The sequence below is a fragment of the Stenella coeruleoalba genome (assembly GCF_951394435.1).
Source record: "Stenella coeruleoalba genome assembly, chromosome: 2".
NCBI classification, from domain to species: Eukaryota; Metazoa; Chordata; class Mammalia; order Artiodactyla; family Delphinidae; genus Stenella; species Stenella coeruleoalba.
Genome location: NC_137147.1, coordinates 4,557,439 through 4,579,653, shown reverse-complemented (window position 1 = coordinate 4,579,653; position 22,215 = coordinate 4,557,439). Strand labels below are relative to the sequence as shown.

At 59.2% G+C, this 22,215-nt stretch overlaps 1 protein-coding gene across 7 annotated transcripts in view; it reads left to right on the top strand.

The window, feature by feature from the left end:
• Window positions 1-22,215, top strand: part of EVL (Enah/Vasp-like) — a 195,873-nt gene that overhangs the window by 169,138 nt on the left and 4,520 nt on the right. For 6 of the 7 annotated variants that reach the window (XM_079915012.1, XM_079915010.1, XM_079915008.1 and 3 more), the window contains exons 4-11: window positions 3,887-3,950; window positions 7,802-7,857; window positions 9,578-9,807; window positions 10,558-10,679; window positions 14,335-14,395; window positions 18,520-18,583; window positions 20,197-20,263; window positions 20,365-20,427. In XM_079915012.1, coding sequence (XP_079771138.1) covers window positions 3,887-3,950; window positions 7,802-7,857; window positions 9,578-9,807; window positions 10,558-10,679; window positions 14,335-14,395; window positions 18,520-18,583; window positions 20,197-20,263; window positions 20,365-20,427 — 727 coding nt within the window. The remainder of the gene's footprint in view (window positions 1-3,886; window positions 3,951-7,801; window positions 7,858-9,577; window positions 9,808-10,557; window positions 10,680-14,334; window positions 14,396-18,519; window positions 18,584-20,196; window positions 20,264-20,364; window positions 20,428-22,215) is intronic. The other variant, XM_079915013.1, reaches the window with a different exon arrangement.

The following is a 22,215-nucleotide window of genomic DNA, read 5'->3' as shown; positions in this document are numbered from 1 at the left end:
GGGCCTCAGTCGGCCTCCTCTCTGAACAGGCACGGACCTGGGGAGCCCTGGTTCTGTGGCTCACTTCTAGGTGGGTCTTATCTTCATCTGAGCGAGTTCAGTCCCATTCCTTCACCTGTGCTTTTTTCCCTGGGCTTGGTGATCACACCAAGGTTCCCTCAGACCTTCCCAACTCCGTTTGATAAAATACGCCGAGTACCTGATGTGAGCCGGCCTTGAGCAGGGAGTGATGAGTGACAGGCGTGGTCTCTGCCCTCCAATCACTGTAATATCAGAAAGTGGTGTGGGAGAGGCCGAGCAGTGGAGGCAGGAGGAGGTAGGGCAGGCTTCCTGGCAGAGGCAGCTATGCAGTTGGGCCTTGAAGACGTGGTAGGTGAGGAAGGTGTCCCGGGTGGATGGGGCCACACAGAGACGGGGAGGTGGGAAGCACAGCAGGTGATCCAGGCTTAGTGAGCAGGTGCAGAAGGCCTGCTGTGGGGGCGGGGGGGGGGGGGCGGTGAGTCCAGGAGAAGCGGCTGTGGGGATGGGCTGGACTCCTAACTCCATTGAGCTTGGACTTGACCCCATAGGGGTCAGACTTGTGTTTTCCAGAGATCATGTGATCTGCAGTCAGTGTGGAAGCTGGATGGGGAGAAAGGGGTGTGGGTAGAGGCGGAGGTCCCTTTGGTTGACTAAGGCACGGGTCCAGGAGAGATGCTGAGGCAGCCGCGTGAGCAGGGAGAGGCAGGTGGATTCTGCTGGGGTCTCAGACGCAGCAGCAGAGAACTTGGTAGCTAAGGAGACTGGGGGGTGGGTGGCCTGCGGTCCTCACCTGGATCCTGGATCCTGGAGGTGGGGGCACGGCTGGCCTGCGGTGACTCGGGCACAGGACACTCCGCGTGTTTGGCTTCTGATCGCACCGCTCAGAGAATCATGGGAAGTAACTCGGGACGCGGGACAGACGGGAGTGATGACCAGACGCCCGATGCTCCCGCCCTGAGATGTCAACACAAGAGGCATCTACAGATGGGCTGTGCCCAGGCTTCCCGAAGGCCCTAGACCGTCCTGGAGGGTGGAGCCTCCTCCCCGTTCTCCTCCCGCCTCTGCCAGTGGGGCACCGTGGCCAGTGGGTGGAATGGGCCAGGAGGAAGGAGGCACGCCCCGCGCGCCCCTGGACAGACCCCTCCCCTCTGAGACAGAGGGCCTGTACTTCCTAATGCTAAGGACCCTCGCAGCTCAAAACATAGCCACGTTTTCTGAGGTTAAAAAGAGTGGGAGGCCTCACGCAACCAGTGTTGTCTCTTCCTGCCCCGTAGTGTCTAAAGTTCTAGCCGTCGCATTTTGAGATGCCTCACGCGCAGGGACTGGAGCCCCCTGGGAGCAGCGAGGGCTGCGCTCGGTCCTCCCACCCTGGCCAGGCCGGCTGGCTGAGGGTGTCAGGAGGCAGTCCAGACCGGCGGGCGGAACAAGGGGCACAAGCGCAGGACCTCCGCAGTTCACGCCGTGGCAGCTGGCTGCCAGCGGGGGTCCTGACAGCTGGCGGAGCCCAGTCAGAGCGAGGGTGCGCTCCCATCCTCAGACCAGGGGCCAGGCGGGGGCTCCGGGGCAGGGGCTTGGCCCCGGAAGAGGGGCAGATCCGGACGCGGGCACGGGCCCAGCAGCCGAGGCCGGGTCTTGGAACAAGGCAGGAGTCCAGCTGTCAGGCCTGAGCCCCAAATGCTGGGCTGAGTGGGTGGCACTGTCCGCCGCGCGGACACCAAGCAGAGCCTGGGTGCTGTCTGAGGGCTGCGGCCCCTCACCCAGGACTCTTCTGGCCAGTCTGCCACCTGCACTCTTCATCCTACAGGCCGGTCTCAGCCGACACCACAGTGCGACTGAATTTAAGAAAGGAAGTGGCGTTTTGCGGGTAGTCTGAGCTTGGTTCTCCTGTTTACAGGTGTGTCACTTACCCTTTCTGGGCTGTGCCCTCGCCTGTTACAAGCCTTCCTGGGAGCTGTCCAGTAGGGTTGTGAGAATTACAGTAACTGTAAATTAAATTAAGAGAAGTGACCTGACACTGCTGTAAAGCAGTGTTCTCGTATTCTTTCTCTGGTTTCCTGAGAACAAGAGGAGAGGAGCCCTAAGGCCTGGGCCTCACGGAGTAGGAGAGAAAAGAGGTCCCCTCCACCGCGGATTTTTTTTTTAATTAGGAATGTTTTTTCTTTATTAAACTTGAAAATTTTTCTAATGTCTATACTGGACATATTTACAGAAAAACCTATTTTTAGAAAGAGCAGAGTTATTTTATGTTAAATAAAGCAGAACAAGCATGTTTAGAGACAGGAAAAGAAAACCAGTATTTATTTCACACCTACTAATGTGCCAGGCCACCAGATATTTGTGTAGTCACCTCTGTAAAGAGTACGCAGGCGTCTTCTCTCCTGCCCGGCCCCTGAGTTCAGCAGTTGGCATTGAACAAGGCAGGGTCAGGCAGGGCCACCCAGGGGAGAAATTTATCCTCAGGTGCTGGGAGGCCCTCCTCCCGTCAAGCAGCTGGCCCACTGCCCACCACCTGGATCCTCTTTCCCCAACTAAAGCATCCACACAGGGGTCCGGAAGCAGCAAAGCAAGGCTCACTGAAAACGTGACTGAAGCCCATACTGGGGCCTAGGACTGGGCACTGCTGAACATGGAAGCAAACTCCCGGCTTGGAAAGGACTGTCAAGCATAGAAAAGTAGAAAAGGATTCAACCCGTGTTGTCACACCTGGCGGTGGAAATCGGGCCTTCCTGGGTGGGTAGATTTGGGACCTCGGTGTAGGAAGGGACCTGCTCCCTTGGGAGGTGAGGCTTGCGTTGCGGGGATCATGCTCGGAGAGCCGGCCTGGAGGGCACCTGTGCTGGGCAGAAGCTTGCCCCAGAATCAGATGACCTGTTTCGGCTTTGAGATTCTGTTACTCTCTGTGCCACTGTGCCCCTGGCCCAGGGGACGCCCTGCTAATCTCTCAGCTGTTTGAAACACCTGTGGGAGAAGCCTTCTGCCCATCGTGGATTTTGTCATACGCCCCTCATCCTAGAGAGGAGACAATGCCCCTTCCCCACCTAGGCAGCGAGGCGTGAGGCCAGCTTGCCCGGACTCCCTCCCCCATTGCTGTGACTCCACAGTTCCCCAGTGACACCTGAGCTGGCGAAGAGAAGGAACAATCAGCTCCTTCTCAGATTGGAGCAAAAGCTTGATTTTCCTGTGAATGTAACACAGCACCAGCCCCGGTCTGAACAGGAGGTACACTCCACAGACCTCGCCTGTTCTGGGGCCCTGCCTTCAGGGTCAAGGGCAAGAATGTAGCCTGGAAGGCTCCACAGTTGCTCTGTCCTCTTCTGCCCACCGCACAGCTCCAGACTCCTAGATGCAGGCAGGAGGGCGTCACATCGCGGTGAGGGGCACGGGGCTGCGGCCCAGACCCGGTGCTGAAACCCCGGCTCCGACGCATACCTGCCGTAAGGGTCATTCGCCTGCTCAAAAGGCGGAATAAAATGGATCTGCTGGGTTCAGTGATTCCAAATTTTCGTTAGAACAGCTTTGTGGGGCATGGAGAGGCCAGAGCCAGATGGTGAGGGTCGAGGGCACAGTGGCAAGGAGGAAGTGGCAACGGCAGGTGCAGTTTGAGAGGGAGGCCAGAGGGGTCAGGCGAGAAGGGGCGATTCTGAGCCGTGTGAAATGGCACCCCCTTTACTGGCGCCAGGGCAGGAGCCGCAAGAAAGGGAGAAGGAGGTTTGACTGAGAGGGTGAGGTGGGACAGGGTGTTGCAGGGCTGAGGACCCGCGGTTGAGACCGTCTCCGGTGGGACCAGAGGGCAGAGGCAGGGAGAGTCCCGGGGGTCTTTGCTTCTCTGTTAACCACTGCGCTCTTGTGCTTCTCTGCCCCACAGGCTCCTCCAGCCAGCGTCAGGTGCAGAATGGCCCGTCTCCTGATGAGATGGACATCCAGAGAAGGTAACCCCCCAGCAGCAGGGGCCAGCCTGGAGGACACACCTGTGGCTGCAGCCAGGACTCCCAGAGAGACACGGGGGCGGGGGAACAGGCCTGACCAGAAAGGAAGGGGAGCCAGCTCACTGCTGCTTTGCCAGTGACCGTGAGAGGGTGTGGTTTCACGGGGGGCAGGGGGCGGGGGTGAGCTCGCCGGCGCTGCAGCCTCGTGATCAGCCTGGCAGTGTCCTGTGTCGTTCACTTATTGAGCACAGCCCTCCTGGGTATATTAGGAGGTAGTCATCTGGGGATTCAGTAACGTGGCCAAGGCTGTACTGCTGGAGATGGGCGGACATGACCCGCCAGGCCTGTGCGACTGAGGCCCGTCCTTGACCCCGTCCTGTGCTCTGTCCGAAGGCCTCGTGAGCCCTGGTCCTGGCACACTCTCGCTGGGTGCCCTGGGTGGGTGCCACGGCCTCTCTGGAGGATCTTAACCCCTTGCCTGCTCACCTCCCGGTGGAGGTTAAAGCAGACAGAGGCTGTGAGAGCAATTTGTGCACTGCAGCTGCTCTTGGACAGCTGGGCCAGGGCTGCGCCGGTGGGATTTGGGCCATAGGGTGACGCCCTGCCCCCCCGGCCCCCTCCAAGGAGCCTCTTAAGTGTTAGAACTGGGAGGAAGGGCCAGTGCCATTGTCCTGAAGTTACAAAAGAGGTCGTGGTGGCCAAGGAGGGAGCAGCCTCCCCAGGTCACGTTGCCAGGTGAGGCAGCGCCAGGGCTTGAACCTGCTCTGTGCCTCCTGGGTGGGGACTCAGCGTCTCTGAGGGGCTTGGAGTCCCGGCTCTGTGGGAGCCGTGCTGTGGAGGCAGGCCTGGGGCCTGCATCCTCACCCGGGTCAGCGGGAGAGGGCGTGCCTCCAGGGGCCTGTGGTGAGGCAGGCAGAGCCCGGGGCCGGGAGCTGGGCAGGCGACATCCCCACCCTCACCTGGCTGTGAGACTCTCTCAGGGAGTTCTCTTCTCGAGCCTCTCCCCTGCTCTGAGCACCTTCTGGCCGCCATGGTGTACTTTGTGACCTTGGGCCAGTTACTGCTCTAGGCCTCGGCTTCCTGTTTGAAGGTAACAGTGTTAACGAAGGAAAGATGGGAATATGCTTCCCAGACTCAGGTTGGAGAGGTTCCTTTTTTTTTTTTTTTCGGCTTTTTAACAATTTATTTAAAATTTTAAAAATTTTAAAAATCCTCAGATTTACCATATTAGCCATTTTTAAGCGTACAGATCAGTGGTATTAAGGACATCCACGTCATTGTGCACCCATCCACAGAACGTTTGCATCAAAAATGAAACTCTGTCCCCATTAAACACTAACACCCGGGCTTCCCTGGTGACGCAGTGGTTGGGAGTCCGCCTGCCAATGCAGGGGACACGGGTTCGTGCCCCGGTCCGGGAAGATCCCACATGCCGCGGAGCGGCTGGGCCCGGGAGCCATGGCCGCTGAGCCTGCACGGCCAGAGCCTGTGCTCCGCAACAGGAGAGGCCACAACAGTGAGAGGCCCGCATACCGCAAAAAAAAACCCAAAAACAAACAAACAAACAAACAAACTGAAACTCTATGCCCAGTGAACATTAACTCCCCCCTCCCCACTCCCATAGCCCCTGGCAGCCACCATCCTACTTTCCATCTTTATGAACTTGACTACTCTGTGTACCTAATGTAAACAGAATCATACAGTAAGTGTTTTGTGGCTGGTTAATGTCACTGAGCATAATGTCTTCAGGGGGCATCCAGGCTGTATCATGTGTCAGAATTTTCTAACTTTTAAAAAAAAATTTTTTTCTTCCTTTTTAAAGTACGTAATATTGCATCGTATGTGTAGACCACATTTTTCCTATATTATTTTTCTTGCTTTGACATTTTGGCTATAGTAAATAATGCTGATATGAACACGATTGTCCAGTGGATGAAGGTGGCAGCCTTGCAGCGAGTGGCCGAGACCAGTTCCCCTGACCTCAGAGGTTCCTTTTTTACGCGGGCCTCTCACTGCCGTGGCCTCTCCCGTTGCGGAGCACAGGCTCCGGACGCGCAGGCTCAGCGGCCATGGCTCACGGGCCCAGCCGCTCCGCGGCATGTGGGATCTTCCCGGACCGGGGCACGAACCCGTGTCCCCTGCATCGGCAGGCGGACTCTCAACCCTGAGCCAGCAGGGAAGCCCAGAGGTTCCTTCTTATTAATTCCCCTGGCCTGTCTGCTAGCCTCTCAGGAGTATCGCATACTGCAGTTTACAAGGGCTTTTACACACTTTGTTTCATTTTAATCCTCACATCAGCCGTCAGGGGTTGTTACGACCCATACTATTTCTCACATGAGCCAACTGAAGCTCAGAGAACAGAAATGACTTGCCCAAAGTAAGCAAAACTTAGTAGCAGAACCAGAACTGGCCCCAGCTCAGCCCTGTGCCAGGTCCCAGGGCTGCCTCCACCCAGAGAAGGGCCTGCGTCCTAAACACACCCTGCAGTTGTGCTCTCAGAACTGGTGAAACACCACGCACTTTATCCAACGCCACCCCCCAAGTCCAGTGTTCCAGGCCACTGGCTGCAGAGGGCCATTCAGTTTTGTCTGCAGTCGACTGTGCACAGACCGAGCGACCCCGAGAGGTCAGTCTATGAACCACAGGCATCAAACTGCAGAGCAGGGATCCTACTCCCCCTGCATGCCTGGCAGTCACCACGGAGCGGGGCCCAGAAAGAGAGGAATTGCGTGGTGCCCAGCAGTGAGGTAGGGACTCTTTAGGGTCAAAAGGGTCTTTTTCATTATTTTTTAGATCTCGGGCATAATCCTCAAAAGAACCCCATGAAACAGGTGTTCTTATGCTTATTTATGGAGAGGAATCTGAGGCCCAGGAAAGGGAAATGACTTGCCTGTAATCACAAACCAGTGAATCCCAGAACGGGAACCAGAAAGCTCTCTACCTCTAAATGACCTTGCAGTAAACCCCGGGTCCCACTTGACCTTCCTCCAAGGGGAAGGCAGCTGGGCAGCCCCGTGTAGCTCTTCCACACGCAGCGCGTACTGAGCAGCTGCTGCACGCACACCCGGCCCCAGCCCCGGACATCAGCGCGCTGCACACCAGCGGAGCAGACGCGTGGCCCACAGCCTCCCGCTCAGCCCCGCGCCCCATTACAGGCCTTCAGAGTTGGCTCTCAGCAGTTGAAGCCCTGCTGCCACCCGGGCCCACATGACTCCTCGAGCCCCTCCTCCCCCAGCATCTCAGCCCCAGGTTCTCTGGATGTGTTTGTGGGTCAGTGTGTTCACTCGTCCAGCCTTGAAGAGCAACCCAGGGCCACTCGTGCGAGGAGCTAGGAGGTTAGTCCCCGCAGAGGTACACCGCGCACTACAGCGCAGCCTCCCAAATGGCCCTCCAGATGGAGGCCAGGCCGCAGCTGGATCAGTGGGAAAGGAAGGGGACAGGTAGCCTTAGTGTCCGCTTCTCTCACAGCCAACAATGCCTGACAGTTGTTCCAGGAAACTGAGCCAGGTGCGGTAAGAATGGGTGCCCCTGAGGTCGAGTCTGTTGTGGCCATAGGCCCCCAAAAGCTAGGCGAGCTTGTCCAGCCTAGGGGAGAGCCTGGTCTGCCCAGATGTCTTAAGACTCAGCGGCTGCCGGTGCTCCCCTGTGTGAGCCCTGGAGCCAGGGCCTACAACTCTGCCTCTGTAAGCAGGGCGGCAAGCCCAGCAGCCGGAGCCTAGGGTGGGATGAGGCGAGCTCATTGCTGAGCCCCCGGGGGCGCCGGCGAAGCCCAGCTCTGCAGCCTGGGCTCTGGCGCGGAGCCGCGCGGTGTCGCCTCAGGAGGTGAGACCCACTCTGCTGTGTTTGCTTTTCAGACAAGTGATGGAGCAGCAGCGCCAGGAGTCTCTAGAGAGAAGAGCCTCAGCCACAGGTGAGAGTGTCCCCTGCCTGTGCCCACTGGCGCCCCTTCACCAGATGGTGCCCAGGGACACACTGGGAACGCTGTGACCAGCTGCTGGTCGCACAGGCCTCAGAGCGTGACAGCCACGCCCGGTGAACGTGGGGAAACGAGGGAACAGAGCACGGGTGCGGGGATTAGCTCAGCTTGGCCCAGCCCTGCCCACGGGCCTTTGGTCCTCCCCCGACTCATCCCCTGAGTAGAGCGTGTCTCAGGCCCTGTACTAAGGGCTGAGGACACAGCGGTGGACGAGGCGGATGCACCCTCTGCCCCAGGGAGCTGACTGTCCAGTCAAGGACACAGACTAATGACCCTGGGTCACCGCGGGGCACATGCAGTTACCAAGTCAGTGCAGGGGTGGAGGCACGTGGAGGGGGCCCCAGCTGCCCTGGGGGTCAGAGAAGACCCCAGGGGAGGGGTGGCTTCAGTCCTGAACAGTGACTGGAGCTCAGCACAGTGAAGCAGAGGGGTTTTCTGGAACAGGGTAATGTTGATTAGTAAGCATGGGACTTCATAACTTACAAAGTACTTTCACTTCCTTCGTTTCACTTAATTCTCTCGAGCCCTGTGAAGTAAGCAGGTGAATGTTTCCCTGTCTTACTGACGAGGACCCCGGGCCCCAGCTGGTTGCAGAAGCCCCCGCTGGTGGGGATGCTGTCTGGTGCCGCCCCCTCTCAGCTGGGCCGCTGCACCCCTCGGGCTCCTGTCCCGCTCTGCCCCACCCCTGCGTTACTAATGCGGGTCTCACCCTGTCACCGGGTCACCCTTCTCCATCACTCCTGAACAACCTGGGTCCTTGGCACGGGCTCCCGGTGCGCAGGCCCAGTCCCCGCAGACCCACTGCCCTGCACGCTCCCTCCCGCGGCTCCTTCAGTTCCCGCAGGGCCTCCCCCCTCGCGCTCACTCACCCTTCACCAGACGTCACTCCTGCTGTCCTGTCCTGTCCCAGCGCAGTCATTGCTTCCCTGAGGAGGCCTTGCACGGCCTTCTGGTTGGGTTGGGGCGCCTCCTCACAGGCCAGGGCGGCCCACGTGCGCCTGCTCTAGGAGGCACTTGCCCCCCTGCCACGGGGACAGTTCTGCCTTCAGCCATGTGATGGGTTTGCTGCTACCAGGCCATGAGCACCGTGAGCAGGGAGCCTGTGGCCGCTTGTCCCCAGCGCCCTGCACGGGGCCAGGCCTGTAGCAGAGGCTCGGGCGTTGGATGCTGAGTGGGGGACGGGGGACTGCCTAGCACGCAGCAGTGCTCCTGGACAGATGCCCCGGTCTGCCCTGCGACCCGCAGCTGCTTGCTGCTGTCCCCACAGGCCAAGGGGCAGTCACAGCTATATCTTGGGGACTAACAATTGCTGAAGCCTAGGGGGGGTGCTAGGAGCTGAGGAGAAACAGAGAAGGAAAATAAGACACAATTCGTGCCACCGAAGAGCTTCTTGTCCCACTGGAAGACCACAGTTGAGCAAGAGAAAGTTAGCGTAGCTCAAGGGCTGCTAAGCAAGTATGTGACGCTGGGTCCAGCCTGGCCCCCGAAGTAGGGAGAGACTGGAACAACGCCAGGTGCATCCCGCGGGGGCTTCCTGGAAGAGGCCACCTTGAGCTGTTCCTCATCCCTCAGGGGAGTAGGCTGCCCTCTGTCCCTGCTCCCGGGGAGGCGCCCGCTGGGGGCTGGGCACTCACTGAGCGCACTGTTGTTTCAGGACCCACCCTCCCAGCGGGGCACCCCTCCATTGCAGCTGGCGCCCCCCTCTCGTGTAGCGGGCCTCCACCCCCACCCCCGCCCCCTGTCCCGCCTCCACCCACAGGGGCCGCCCCCCCTCCCCCACCCCCCCTGCCAGCCGGAGGAGCCCAGGGCGCCAGCCACGACGAGGGCTCCGTGTCCGGCCTGGCCGCCGCCCTGGCTGGGGCCAAGCTGAGAAGAGTCCCGCGGGTAAGTGTCCCGGGCCCTGGCAGACAGGCGGGCGGGTGGGCAGGACGGACCAGGCTGGGGGACGGGTTTCTAACTGGCAGAGGGGCGGGCGGACCCTTTCCCGCGGCGGGGAGCGCAGCGCCGCCCTCCCCAGCCAGACGGCACCTCCCATCTCCTCAGTCACAGTTACCGGGTTACTGAGACCACTGGGACAGGGCCGCGTGAGAGCCGTAGGTGCCTGCAGTTACGTAACCTGCTGCTAGTCCTTTACAAGCGAGGCAGGGATCTCTGCCCTCGTAGATGAGGAAGCCGAGGCGCAGGCACGAGCACTTGTTCAAAGCACGCAGGTCATCAGTTGCGGTTTGGAGTCAGGCCCTGGGTCTCCTGCATTTAAGCCCACCAGCTCCCTCAGGCTCAGCTGGCCCTCCCAGCCTTCCGCAGCGTCCTGGGAGGTGGGGCTTCTAGAAGGCCGTACGTGTGGCTGTGGGATTAGGAGCACCTGGGACACAGAACTGTGCCTCCTCCCCCCTCAAGCCACGCTGGCCTTGGCGAGGGTGCTGACCGTGAGCCAGCGAAGCTGGGGGTGCCTGCCAACCGTGGCCCCCCAGGCCCGGTCGCTCTCTGGACTCCAGCTCTGCCGCCAGCAGGTGGGGTTGGGGGACTAGATGGCCTCGACCCCTTCCAGCACTGCCATCACACGTGGCCCCGTCTCCCCTCGAGTGGCGTCCCGCCACGGACACCAGACCGAAGCGCGCCGTCCTCTCCCCTTAGCCAGAAGATGCGTCCGGAGGCTCCAGTCCCAGCGGGACCTCGAAGTCTGACGCCAACCGGGCGAGCAGTGGGGGTGGAGGAGGAGGCCTCATGGAAGAAATGAACAAGCTGCTGGCCAAGAGGTGAGTGCTTAGGCTTCCCCCAGACCCAGCCACTGTCAGGAGCTGCTGTTCCTCAGCGGAAGGGGAAGCCTGCCTGGCCCCAGGACCCACCGTCCCCTGGGTTCAGCCAAGCAGGGGACTGGTCGTCGCGCTTTCCCTTCTCCAGGGCTCAGTCTGAGACGTCAAGCCAAAGGAGTCCTCTGAGCTCTACGTCCTTCCTCATTTCAGTTTAGCAAGTATCGTTGAAACATCTGCCATGTGTCAGCCTTGTCCTGAGCAGAGAGGAATTTGGAGATCATTTCAGAGATCAATTCCGAGGGAAAATAGGAGTATTCCCAGCGGTGAACGTATGACGAAGGGGCCCGTCTTGTGGGGGCCCTTACGGAGGACTCGGGAGAAGGGGTGCTGAGGTGGTAGGAGCCCAGAGGACATTACCCCTCAGGGACGGAGCAGCAGTTCCCTCCCCGTCGTGCTCAGCTCTGCGGCCCCCGCCTCCATCCTCACCAGCACATGTGCCTCCAGCTTGCCCAAGGCCATCAGCCTGTCACTATGGCTCTTCGTTGTTCCCCAACTGAATCCCAGGCAGTTGGAGAGATCAGACAGCTCCCTCTCAGAAGGGTCGCCAAAGCTTGGGTCTTACTTGTAAATGTGGTGTGGCAGCGGGAATGCCCTGATGGGGTTTCCAGGGCCATGGCTCACCCGGGCACCAGAGGACCCAGGAGTGGGCCTCACCTGTCAGCACGCTCCTTGTTGCCCAAGAAAAGCAACGGCAGGGGCCTTGCTCCCCCGTGACCCCTCCTGCCTTCTCTCAGTCTCCAGGCTCTTCCCGGTGCCCCCATGGCGGCTGACCCCGGGCGAGCGCTTTCTGTGCCGGGTCTTCGGTAAACCCACACGGCACTGCGAGGACACGGGGGAGACAGAGGCCCCCAGAGTGCAGGTAGCTGGTCTGGCACGTCTCGGCGGGACCGGTCCAGGGCCCTGTGTGCCCAGCAAGGGAGGGCACAGGGGGAGGGGAGCAGCCAGGTGGGTCCACGTGCCGTGACCAGAGGTGAGCCGGCGACTGCGGCCGGACAGTGCAGAGCAGCTCCAGGGAGCCGGGGCGCTTCACGGAGGAGGTTCTGCACGTCCTCTGGGCCGAAGCAGCAGAGGAGAGGTTCCGTGCAGAGGAGGAGCAGAGATGGGTGTGGTGGGTGGAGTTACACTACCTGGAGAGGCTGAGACACGCCCCCCACCCCCCAGAGCCCAGGGCCTGGAGGAGGTGGACCAGGATGCAGGCTAGAGGGGAGAGCCTCGTGTGCCCGTGCGTTAGAGTCCATTCCAGAGGGGCCTCGCATAAAAATAGAAGATTCTTTAAAAAAGGAAGTGTTTACACTCTCCCCAAGTCCAACACCAGTGCGTTCCCAGTGACTGCTTGGCCTAGATGGTTTAGACCAAACGGAGAGGAAGTTTCTGAGAACAGGAAAAGGCCGGTGTGCCAGGAGCCAGTGAGACGCCAGAAGCTGGTGGCAGAGCCGGGCCCACCGAGAGCACTCACCCTGCACGACCGGCAAGGGGCGGCCACGCTGCTCTCTGAAGCCCACCTGGGCGCGCAGGATGCTGGGTGGAGCCTACAAGGAGATGCGCGCGAGGGCTACTTTTTTTTTTTTTTAAAGAAGATCTCTACTTCCACTTTGTACAGACAGCTAATTCTCTATCTTAATCAGCTTGCGATGCTATAAAAATAAATCAGCATGCATGGCTTATAAACAGAATTTTATTTCTCACAGTTCTAGAGAAGTACAAGACTCCTAGAGAAGTACAAGACCACGGCACTGACCAATGCAGTGTCTGGTGAGAGCCCACCGCCTGGTCCATAAATGGCCATCTCTGCTGTGTCCTCACGTGGTGAAAGGGAGCAGGGAGCTCTCTGGGGTCTCTTTTATTTATTTATTTATTTTTTGGCTAGGGTCTTGTTAAAGCCCTTTTTTTTTTTTTTTTAATTAGGGTATAGCTGTTTTACAATGTTGTGTTAGTTTCTACTGTACAGCAAAGTGCAGTTCCCAGTGCCATACAGCAGGTTCTTATTAGTTATCTATTTTATACATATTAGTGTTTACGTGTCAATCCCAGCCTCCCAGTTCATCCCACCCCCACTTCTCCCCTTGGTGTCCATACGTTTGTCCTCTACGTCTTTGTCTCTGTTTCTGCCTTGCAAACAGGTTCATCTGTACCATTTTTCTAGATTCCGCATATATGCGTTAAGATACGCTATTTGTTTTTCTCTTTCTGACTTACCTCACTCCGTATGACGGTCTCTAGGTCCGTCCGTGTCTCTACAAATGACCCCATTTCGTTCCTTTTCATTAGGACTTCTTTTTCTTATCTGTCAAACAGGCATAGTAACAGAGCTTAGCTGATCAAAGGTCCTTGCGGAGTCGCTGCCTCCTCAGTTGCTGAGGCCTGTCCCGGCAGTGGACCAGGCGGGGGAACCGTGTCGCTGGGAGCTGCTCGATGCCGAGCGTGTCCACAGACACTCAGCCCAGGGAATCTTCACAGGCCTGGAGGGGCCTGGTCTGCTGGGTATCCTTAGAAGATTAAGCGCAGGCTCTGGGCAGGAGCAGAACGTCACGGGCGCGGTGGCAGTAGCAGGCCAGGCAGGAGCTGGTGGTGCTTGCATGCAGCGTTGGGAGTGAAGACGGGCCAGACAGCCCAGAAACAAAGTACAGAGCCAGAAGTGAGCGGACCCACTGTCACGAGGAAGAAGTCGGGCGTGAGTCCCGGGCTTCTGGGAAGGGCCATAGGTGGATGGAATGAGAAGATGAGGAAGGAGCCCCCTGTGGCCGGTCCCTAGATGGGGACAGGCAGCCGGTGGCCCTCACCCCTGCCAGGCCAGCTTCCCTCCTGACAGCCAGCTACCTCGTGAGCTCCGAGAGCTTTGTTTGTGTCCTGGCGGCTTCACCGAGTTGAGCGCCCCCGGGGCCGGATCTTTGGAGAGTAGGAAGGGGTATGTGTGTAGATTTGGGAATTAGCCAGAGGTAGGCCACCACTGAGGCCGGAAAAGAGCAGCGAGTTCTCAGTGTCTGAGAAGGGGGCTCATCCCTGCAGGGAGGTGCGCGCCGTGACTAGAGGGCGTCTCTCGGGTTCTTTCCTTCCTGAGCACGTGCCGCTCTTCATGGTGTCCAGGTCGGGGAGGACATGGCTGCTGAGCTCTGAGGTAGGAGGAGCTTTAGGGCGATAGGGAAAGGCTTCCTCCTCCGTCCCGCAGGCGGCCTGCAGACGGGATGCCCCCAGGCTGACCTGTGGCGGGGGCAGCTCTCCTGCCCCTCGTGGCCAGGCATTGAGCGTCCTGGGAGGACAGCAGCCACCCGGCCGAGCCCAGGTCCCCCGGGACCTGGACAGGGTGTGGACCAACCTCCTCGGCCTTCAGGTGCTGTAGACAGAGATGGGGTGCCCCCCACCCCACCACCCAGACCAGTTTTGTGTCCAGGGTCCTGGGGCCAGCACAGAAGGCCTGGACACTCACCCGGGCATCGCCACAGGCCAGATGGGTGCCTGGACAAGTCACCTCCTTCACACGAAACAGGGGTCACACCCCAGCAAGGAGTCTCTGAGGACCAAGCTGTGTCCGCACAGAGGCGACGTCTGCTCTGTGTGGAAACCTTTAGGGCTGATTGTATCTTCTCCCTCCTTGTGTTAGGAGAAAAGCAGCCTCCCAGACAGACAAGCCGGCTGATAAAAAGGAAGACGAAAGCCAAGCGGTAAGCACACCCCACGGCCAGCCCAGCCCGGCTTCCCCAGAGGTGTGAATGCACCGGGCCTGCGGGACACCGTGTTTGGACACACACGCGGTAGATACTTCGCTGGGTGATTTGTAGGAGGGCAGGGGGACGGTGATAAGAGGGACAGGAGGGGGTAGTGCAGGGGGACAGGGCCTGTGGGCGCTCATGTCCGTCCCCGCTGCACCGGGTGGCAGGCCTGTGCTCACTGAGCATCTAGCAGACACTGGTCTGCTTTGGAGCTCGCAGCCTCGCAGGGAAGGCAGGGAAGAGACAGAGAAGCAGGACCCGCCTGGGAGCGCCTTGAGGGAAGGGCCTGGAGGCTGGGGAGCTCAGAGGGGCAGCAGACAGATCTCAAGGGACTCGGGGGGTTGGAGAGTACAGTCGCAGTAGGCAGTGTCTGCTTGAAGACCAGGGCAGTTATTATTTTCAAATTATTCCTGTTCTTGAAAGGCTTCACTTGAGTCCGTGGATTCCAGCAAGAGCCGCAGGGGAGCTGGGCAGAGGAACCCAGCGCTCTGGCTCTTGTCCTGAGGGGGTCCTGGAGCCTAGTCTATCCACACAGGTTCCAGGCTCCCGCCGTCACTAGGGTGGCTAACACTCTTTCCCTCTGTGTTAAGCTTTCCCTGTAAAAATAGACTCCTACTGAAACGGCTAAGTTTAGACCTTAACTACAGATGGCATACGGGTTGCATCTCGGTGGCAGGAGACAGAAGAAATATTACAACCACCAGGCGCCAGGGTACCGTGCCACCCCCGTCAGCAGGGCAAGGCTTACCGGGTGTGACCCCCGGGCTCCAGCCTTGCCAGCGGCCCTCCCTTCCCCTGGTCCCCCCGCCTGGCACATGCGGTCCCCTCGGCCCCAGCAGCTAACTCCTCCTCGGCTGCACTTCTCTGTGTAAACAGCACTCCCTGAGAAACAGGCTCCCGACCTCCAGGCTAGTAAGGCTCTCTGCTACGTGGACCCCAGGCCCCTCTCCCCACCATGCTTCTCCCTGCCCTTAGCACACACATCTCTGCTTGTTCAGACTCGCTCGTTCCTGCTGAATCGTGAGCCCTGTGAGTACCAGGCGTGCATATTCCACTGTTCCCATGCCTTGCACAGAGTATGGAGTTCATCCAGCTAACTCCCCACTAATTTCTCAAACTGCAGAGGCCTGTCTGGCCAGGAGCCCAGGAATAATTACAGGTCTCCAAAGGCGCCGGCCAGTTCCCGCCATCACAGCTCCAGCCCCGGTACCCAACCTCCCTCCTCCCTGGTCTCCAGGAAGAGTGTGTTTCAAATCCCAGGGACCCAGGAGAAATCTTTGACCCCAAGGGTAGAGTTTTCTTCCTCTGACTCTCCTTTTTCTTTTCTTTCCTTTCCTTTTTTAAGAAGCCTCCTGGTCACTGGGAGTTCTGTTTGCCTTGGTCCCCCGCAGTCAGGAGGCCCTGCCCACCCGGGAGCAGCCTCTTCCAGGGCAAGGGCTAGGGCAGTTCCACACACCAGAGCAGGTGCCGCGTGGACGGAGACACTGGAGACTGGCTTTTCTTCTTTCTTTTTTCTCTTTTCTTTTTTGTTTTTTTGGCCACGCTGTGCAGTTGGCAGGGTCTGAGTTCCCCGCCCAGGGATTGAACCCGGGCCCTCAGCAGTGAGAGCACCGAGTCCTAACCACTGGACTGCCAGGAATTCCCTGGCTTTTCTTTTTTATACTTTTCAGTGTTTTCCAGATCCTCTTCATTGAACATGTACTAGGTTTATAATTAATGAGAAACAAATAAGCATTAGTTAAAGAAGGAAAACACCCCAAATGTGGAGTCAGATGTGGCTCAGGCGAGCGCTCTGCCGCTTGCTGGCCGCAGGCCAGTTATGTCACTGCTCTAAGGACGTGTTCCATGGCATGAAAACACAGCCCCCAGGCGCTGGGCCGGCAGCCTCGGGGCAGGGGTGTGGGCACGGCTGAGCCCCGTGCGCTGGGAGCGAGGATTCTTGTTAACTGTTTCTGAAATAATAATAGGATGACACAAAACAACTTACTGATTTTTTTCAGTTACTCTAACTTCACCCATAATGGCTTTCATTCTTGCCTGTTTCCTCTGGGCCCTGGTCCCCACGCATACGTGTTGATTTATATAGTTTCATTTATTCCACTCTCTCTTTAAACCAGAACGCTCAGGAGACTTGGCCTGAGACCCACGCCTAGCACGTTCTTTTGCCCCTGGACCAGCAACTCCCGGGTTCATTCAGTCACCACGCAGATACAGGGTGGGGGTTCCTGATAGGTCTGATAGGTGCCAGGTCTGCTCTCGGCGCAGGGACCAGGCGTGAGCAGCCGTGGTCCTGGCTCTCACAGGCTCGCATTAGGTGGACCGGGCGTGGTGGGTCCTGATTGGAGCGCTGAGCCTGGAGTCCTGGCCCTGGAGGTGGCCGTGAGCGTCCGAGAGCCCTCACCCCAAGGCTCGGATGGACCAGATGGGAAGCAGAGTTGACGTGGGCAGTGGCAGAAGGCGATTCTTGGCTTTGGTCAGCATTATGCTAGTTCCGTCTCGTCAGGTCGGCTGGCTGTCTCTGGTCAAAAGCTCCGGGTAGGGCGTCCCTGGTGGCGCAGCAGTTGAGAGTCCGCCTGCCGATGCAGGGGACACGGGTTGGTGCCCCGGTCCGGGACGATCCCACATGCTACGGAGCAGCTGGGCCCGTGAGCCATGGCCGCTGAGCCTGTGCATCCGGAGCCTGTGCTCCACAACGGGAGAGGCCGCAACAGTGAGAGGCCCGCGTACCGCAAAAAAAAAAAAAAAAAAAAAAAAAAGCTCCAGGTAGCAGCTGTATGTGTTTTGCTTGAGAAAAATGGAGGAATTATGATTACTTAATAAATGCCATTTTCCTAAGAGTGTAGAATCTTTCCAAATATGTGCGATAATGAACGTCAGCTTGTGTTACTGCTGCATTACTCACCTCCATTACAAGTGTCGCCACAGACTTATTCCACGGGCAGAGCAGACACGCACGGGCCGCCTTCGTGGGGCCCCGCTGGGAGCCAGGCACGGGGGTCCTGGGTGGATAGGACCATGGCCTCTGTGCTCAAGGTAGGACACAATAAACTGACTGCCGATACAGAAAAGTGCTGAGGACAGAGACGGAGCACCAGGGCCCTGAGCCCCGCGAGAGCTCCCAGGACAGGCGGCACCTGCCCCGAGCTCTGAGAGGAGCAGGCGTGCAGGACAGAGACGCGTAGCGGCCGTGTCTGGGGCATGGTGGGGTGCACGGGCGAGCGGCCGGAGGCTCGGGGCTCCGCCTGGCCCACTGGTCAGCAACATTGATGAACCCGTAGCCTGGTTGGGCTAAAGATAACCTTCAGAGCATTCTGAATTCTTTTTTTCTTTTTTTTTTTCTTTTTTAATTTTTGGCCGCGTTGGGCCTTCTTTGCTGCGCGAGGGCTTTCTTCTCTAGTTGTGGGAGCAGGGGCTGCTCTTCATTGCGGTGCACGGGCTTCTCACTGCCGTGGCTTCTCTTGTGGCACACGGGCTCTAGAGCTCAGGCTCAGTAGTTGTGGTACACGGGCTTAGTTGTTCCGTGGTATGTGGGATCTTCCTGGACCAGGGCTCGAACCCATGTGCCCTGCATGGGCAGGCGGATTCTTAACCACTGCGCCACCAGGGAAGCCCCTACATTCTAAATTCTTAATGCTTCCTCCTCTCCTGTGAAAGAGAAGTGAAGTGCTGGGGTCTCTAGGACTCAGGCTGTGTCCGTACCAAGCCTTGACCAGCAGTGCTGACCGGAAGCGGGCTCCTCCCAGGGCTGTGGAAGGGTCCCGGTGGACAAGGGGTGGCAGCGCCTCATGAGGGACAGTGAGTCTGTGGGCAGCGCCGGGCCCGGGGTCCAGGCCACGTCCACTGTGTCCCCCTGCAGCCTTCTCCTCCCTGACTTCCGTGGGGTGGACCACCTCCCCACCGCGACCTGGGGTTTTCATTGGTGAATCGTATTTGTTGTTTCACTGATTATAAAAATAATATATGTTCGTTGGCTAATTTGGAAAACTGAGGTTTTCTAGATGACCTGGCCCAAAGGTCCCCCACCCAGCCGGCCTTCCTAAGCAGGCCGACAGCAGAGCCTTTCTCTTCCATTTCAGGAAGAGCCGAGCACCTCTCCATCTCCGGGGACCCGAGCAGCCAGCCAGCCCCCCAACTCCTCAGGTAAGGCGCACCGCCCTGCCAGCGCCAGCACGGGGTCTTAGCACAGGAGGGGCTCTTACAGGAAGGCGATCTGATCCCCCTGCCTCACTTTACGGTGAGCAGAGAGGCCCCGCCATCTTCGCGGCCTCCACGCCGAGCCTGAGCAGGGGCACCCTGGAGGAAAGACTGCCCAGTCTAAGCCTCGCGTCTCCCAGCCGGCCTGCCAGCACCTACCGAGTGGTGTGGGAGACCGTGCCCTGGGGCTCAGGTTCCTGGCCTTGGGCCCGTGCTCCGAAGAGGGGCACGTAAATGTCACGTTCCTGCGCCCTGCAAAACGCCAGCTGTGACCCATGTTACAGTGATTAGCAGTGAATCTCGCTCGCTGAGAAGTCAACCAGACAAGGCGGTCCTGAACCCCGCGCAGAAATCCCCCAGTCTGAGCTGTGGAGCGGGGGTTGCGATAAGAAGAGTGCCTTGAGGCTCTACGGTGGGAAGAAGCCACCGCAGTCAGTCACTCGTCCAGCGTTTCAGTGTCTGCTCTGAGCCAGGCCTGTGCTCCTGAGCACATGGTGCGGTGCAGGCTTGGGAGAGGCGGAGGGGAAGTAGCGCCCCCGCCCCAGCCAGCGGAGGGCAGCTCTTGCCAGGGGCTGGCTGCTCGCTGGGGCACGGCTCTGCCCCGCACGGGCCTAGCGTCCTGACTCTGTTGGCGCGTCTGCCTCCCTTGCGAGGCTGCAGTCTGTGCCCTCTCCTTCTCAGGCAGTGCCACCACAGTTCTTGGTGAGTGACTGCATGAACAGCTCACGTCCCGGTGGATGGGTTGTTCCCAGTCTAGGGGGTTGAGGCTCAGTGTGTTTAAATGGCTTCCTCCAGGCTGCATGCCTGGACCCTGGACGTGGTCCCAGCTCTCGTACCTGCCCTGCAGGCCCAGCGTGGGCCTGTCGGCCTGCACAGTCTCCAGGCTCAGCTCAGAGTGGTTGGCCCCCTGCTGCCCCAGGGGGTTTTCCTTCTGCCTCTCTGCTCATCCTGCAAAGTCAGTGAATTCTGTCCAGCTCGACAAATCTCTTGAAGTAAAGTGAGATGTAGTTTAACACGAGTTAAAAAGGAAAAAGGAAAGACAAATCAGCTTTGAAGCCCAGGCTGGGAAAGAACCAGCTGCAGTGTCGGGGGAGAAAGCAAGGAGTCAGGGTCCTGGGTCGTGGGCCTGGCCCCTGAAGGCGAACGTGGACCCCGGGCTGCCCGGAGAGTGTCCTGGTGGGGGCCTCCTGTGCCCTGCTTGGCCCACTGCTGGAGTCCCAGGTCGCCTCTAGAAGTCGTAGTTAAGAGGTTCCCTGACCAGCTGGCTCACGTTCCAAGGACAGACCCAGTCATGGTGAGAGGGCTCAAAGCCAGGCCACAAGGTCAACCGAGTCGAGGGAACAGAGGCTCATGTCCTGAGGGGGGGTAGACGCCGGGTGACAGCAGGGCCATCTGCACCCTGCCAGGGCCGCCTGGGCCAAAGGGGACTGGAATAAGGAGCCGGGTCTCAGCTGTGACGGGGGAGCACGGGTGGGCCTCCTGCCCGGGACGCTGTGGGATGGGGGCCACTGAGCGCCCTCCCAGCTCTGAGGCGCTTCATCCATGACGTGAACCGACAGAGGCCGGCCGGAAGCCCTGGGAGCGGAGCAGCTCGGCGGAGAAGCCCGTGTCCTCCTTGCTGTCCAGGTGAGCTGCCCCGGGAAGGCTGGCCCTGCGCCCGGGTCGGTGGGCCCAGGCGGGCGACGGCGCCAACTCACCTCTCTGTTCCATTCCGTTCCACCGCGCAGAACCCCGTCTGTGGCCAAGAGCCCCGAAGCTAAGAGCCCCCTTCAGTCGCAGCCTCACTCTAGGTACCGAACAGCCCCGCCTCTGGGGCCTCCTTTGTCCCTTGCCCATGACTAACACCCCGGATCCCACCTGTGTCCTATCATCTAACAGTCGGCCCTGGGAAAGGGTGGTCTGCGCTTCGTCAGGGACAGGGCGGGCCAGCTGCTTCCTGTCTTCTAGACAGAGGGCCCGAGGCCAGGGGAGGGGAGTGACTGTCCAGAGAGGCAGCGAGGTGGAGCTGGGATCGAATCCCAGCTCTGGCCTCGCTAGTTCTGACACCGGGCAAGCCAGGGGACCTCTCCGAGCCTCCACTGCTCCCCCACGCCACGAGGAGGTCTCTTCATCCCTCACGCACAGGGTGACCATGTGTGGACAACAGCTGGACACAGGAAATCTTCAGCAGCCCTGGCTGCATCCCGCAGCTCAAAATCCTGGGGGCTGGCCCAGCACCCCACCTCCTCTCCTTCCTCTGCCTTTTCCCCGGAGATACGCTGACCATATTTCCCAAACCAAAAGCTGATGTGATAACAGGATGGGTTGTTTGAAACTGAGGTCGCCCAAAAAATCGAGAGACAGTCACACAGTAGCTATGGGCCAAGTGTGGCCTGAATTTTGCAGGCTTCTAGAATCCGTACTAGGAAGTGTCTTCAGTGCCCATCACAAATTGGAGGGGAACAACCCAAATCCCAGAGCAGGTGGAGTTTGAGCCTGGTCTTGCCAAATCAAACAAGGTGACCAGAGAGAGCTCCAGCCGGCCCAGCAGGAGTGACGATGACAGATGCGGGTGAACAGGGTGAGGGGTCTCAGCGGCAGCCAGGACTTGTGGAGGGCCTTTGTCAGCCAGGCCCTGAGCTGGGCCCTGCAGGTCCCTGCCTGCGAGGAGCTCATTTTCCTGTTGGAAAGGCCCGTAAATAAGACAACTGTGAGTTCTGAAAGGTGCTCTGGGGAAGACGTAGAGGGCCGCGTGGTGGACGGGGCTGGGGACGGGGGTGCTTTAGCGAGTGGGCCTCTCAGAGGTGGCATTCGAGTTGACCCGGGTGAGAGGGAGCCTGCCCCGTGGAGACTGTGGGCACGGCCCTCCAGGCCGAACGAGTGTAAGTGCTAAGGCCCTGAGCCTGCCACCAGCCTGGCAAGTTCAAAGAACAGAAAGCAGGCCCTTGTGGCTGGCAGGTGATCGGACGTGGGGAGGGCAGAGGGAGGCACGTTTAGAGGGGCAGGAAGGAGCCGCACGGTGAGAAGTGTGGATTTTATTCTGTGTGCGGGCCCCAGTCTCCGAGCTCTGAGCAAAGGGCGCCGCGATGGAGTTGCTCTCTGGGCAGCTCGCTCTGGCTGTGAAGCGAGAGGTGGACCGGAGCCGGGCGGGAGCCAGAGCAGCCGGGGAGGCGAGGCGGCCGGGGCTGACCTGCAGCTCCCAGCAGAGCTAGCTGCTTCCTGGTCGTGGAGTAAGGACGGGCGGCCAAGTTCTGAGTGGCCAGGCGTCCCTCACAGGGCAGGAGCGTCGTCTAGGGCATTCCTACACGTAAGAGGGCTCTCCGGCTCCAGACTCACAGATGGGGCGGGTGCCGCAGGGCTCACAAAAGCTGTCGGGGTCACCATCGGGGGCACTTTCCAGGTCTGCAGATGGGGGGACCGAGGCCCAGAGAGGTGAAGCGGTTTGTCCAGGTGACTGGAAACTACAGGATGGGTATGACGGATCCAGGGATCTCAGGCCGGACCTCTTTCCACATCAGGACCCAAAGTTACTTACAAACTCAGTCAGGACCACATTTATTGAGTCTCTTTATTGAGTTCATCCAGGAGGGGTGCAGGAG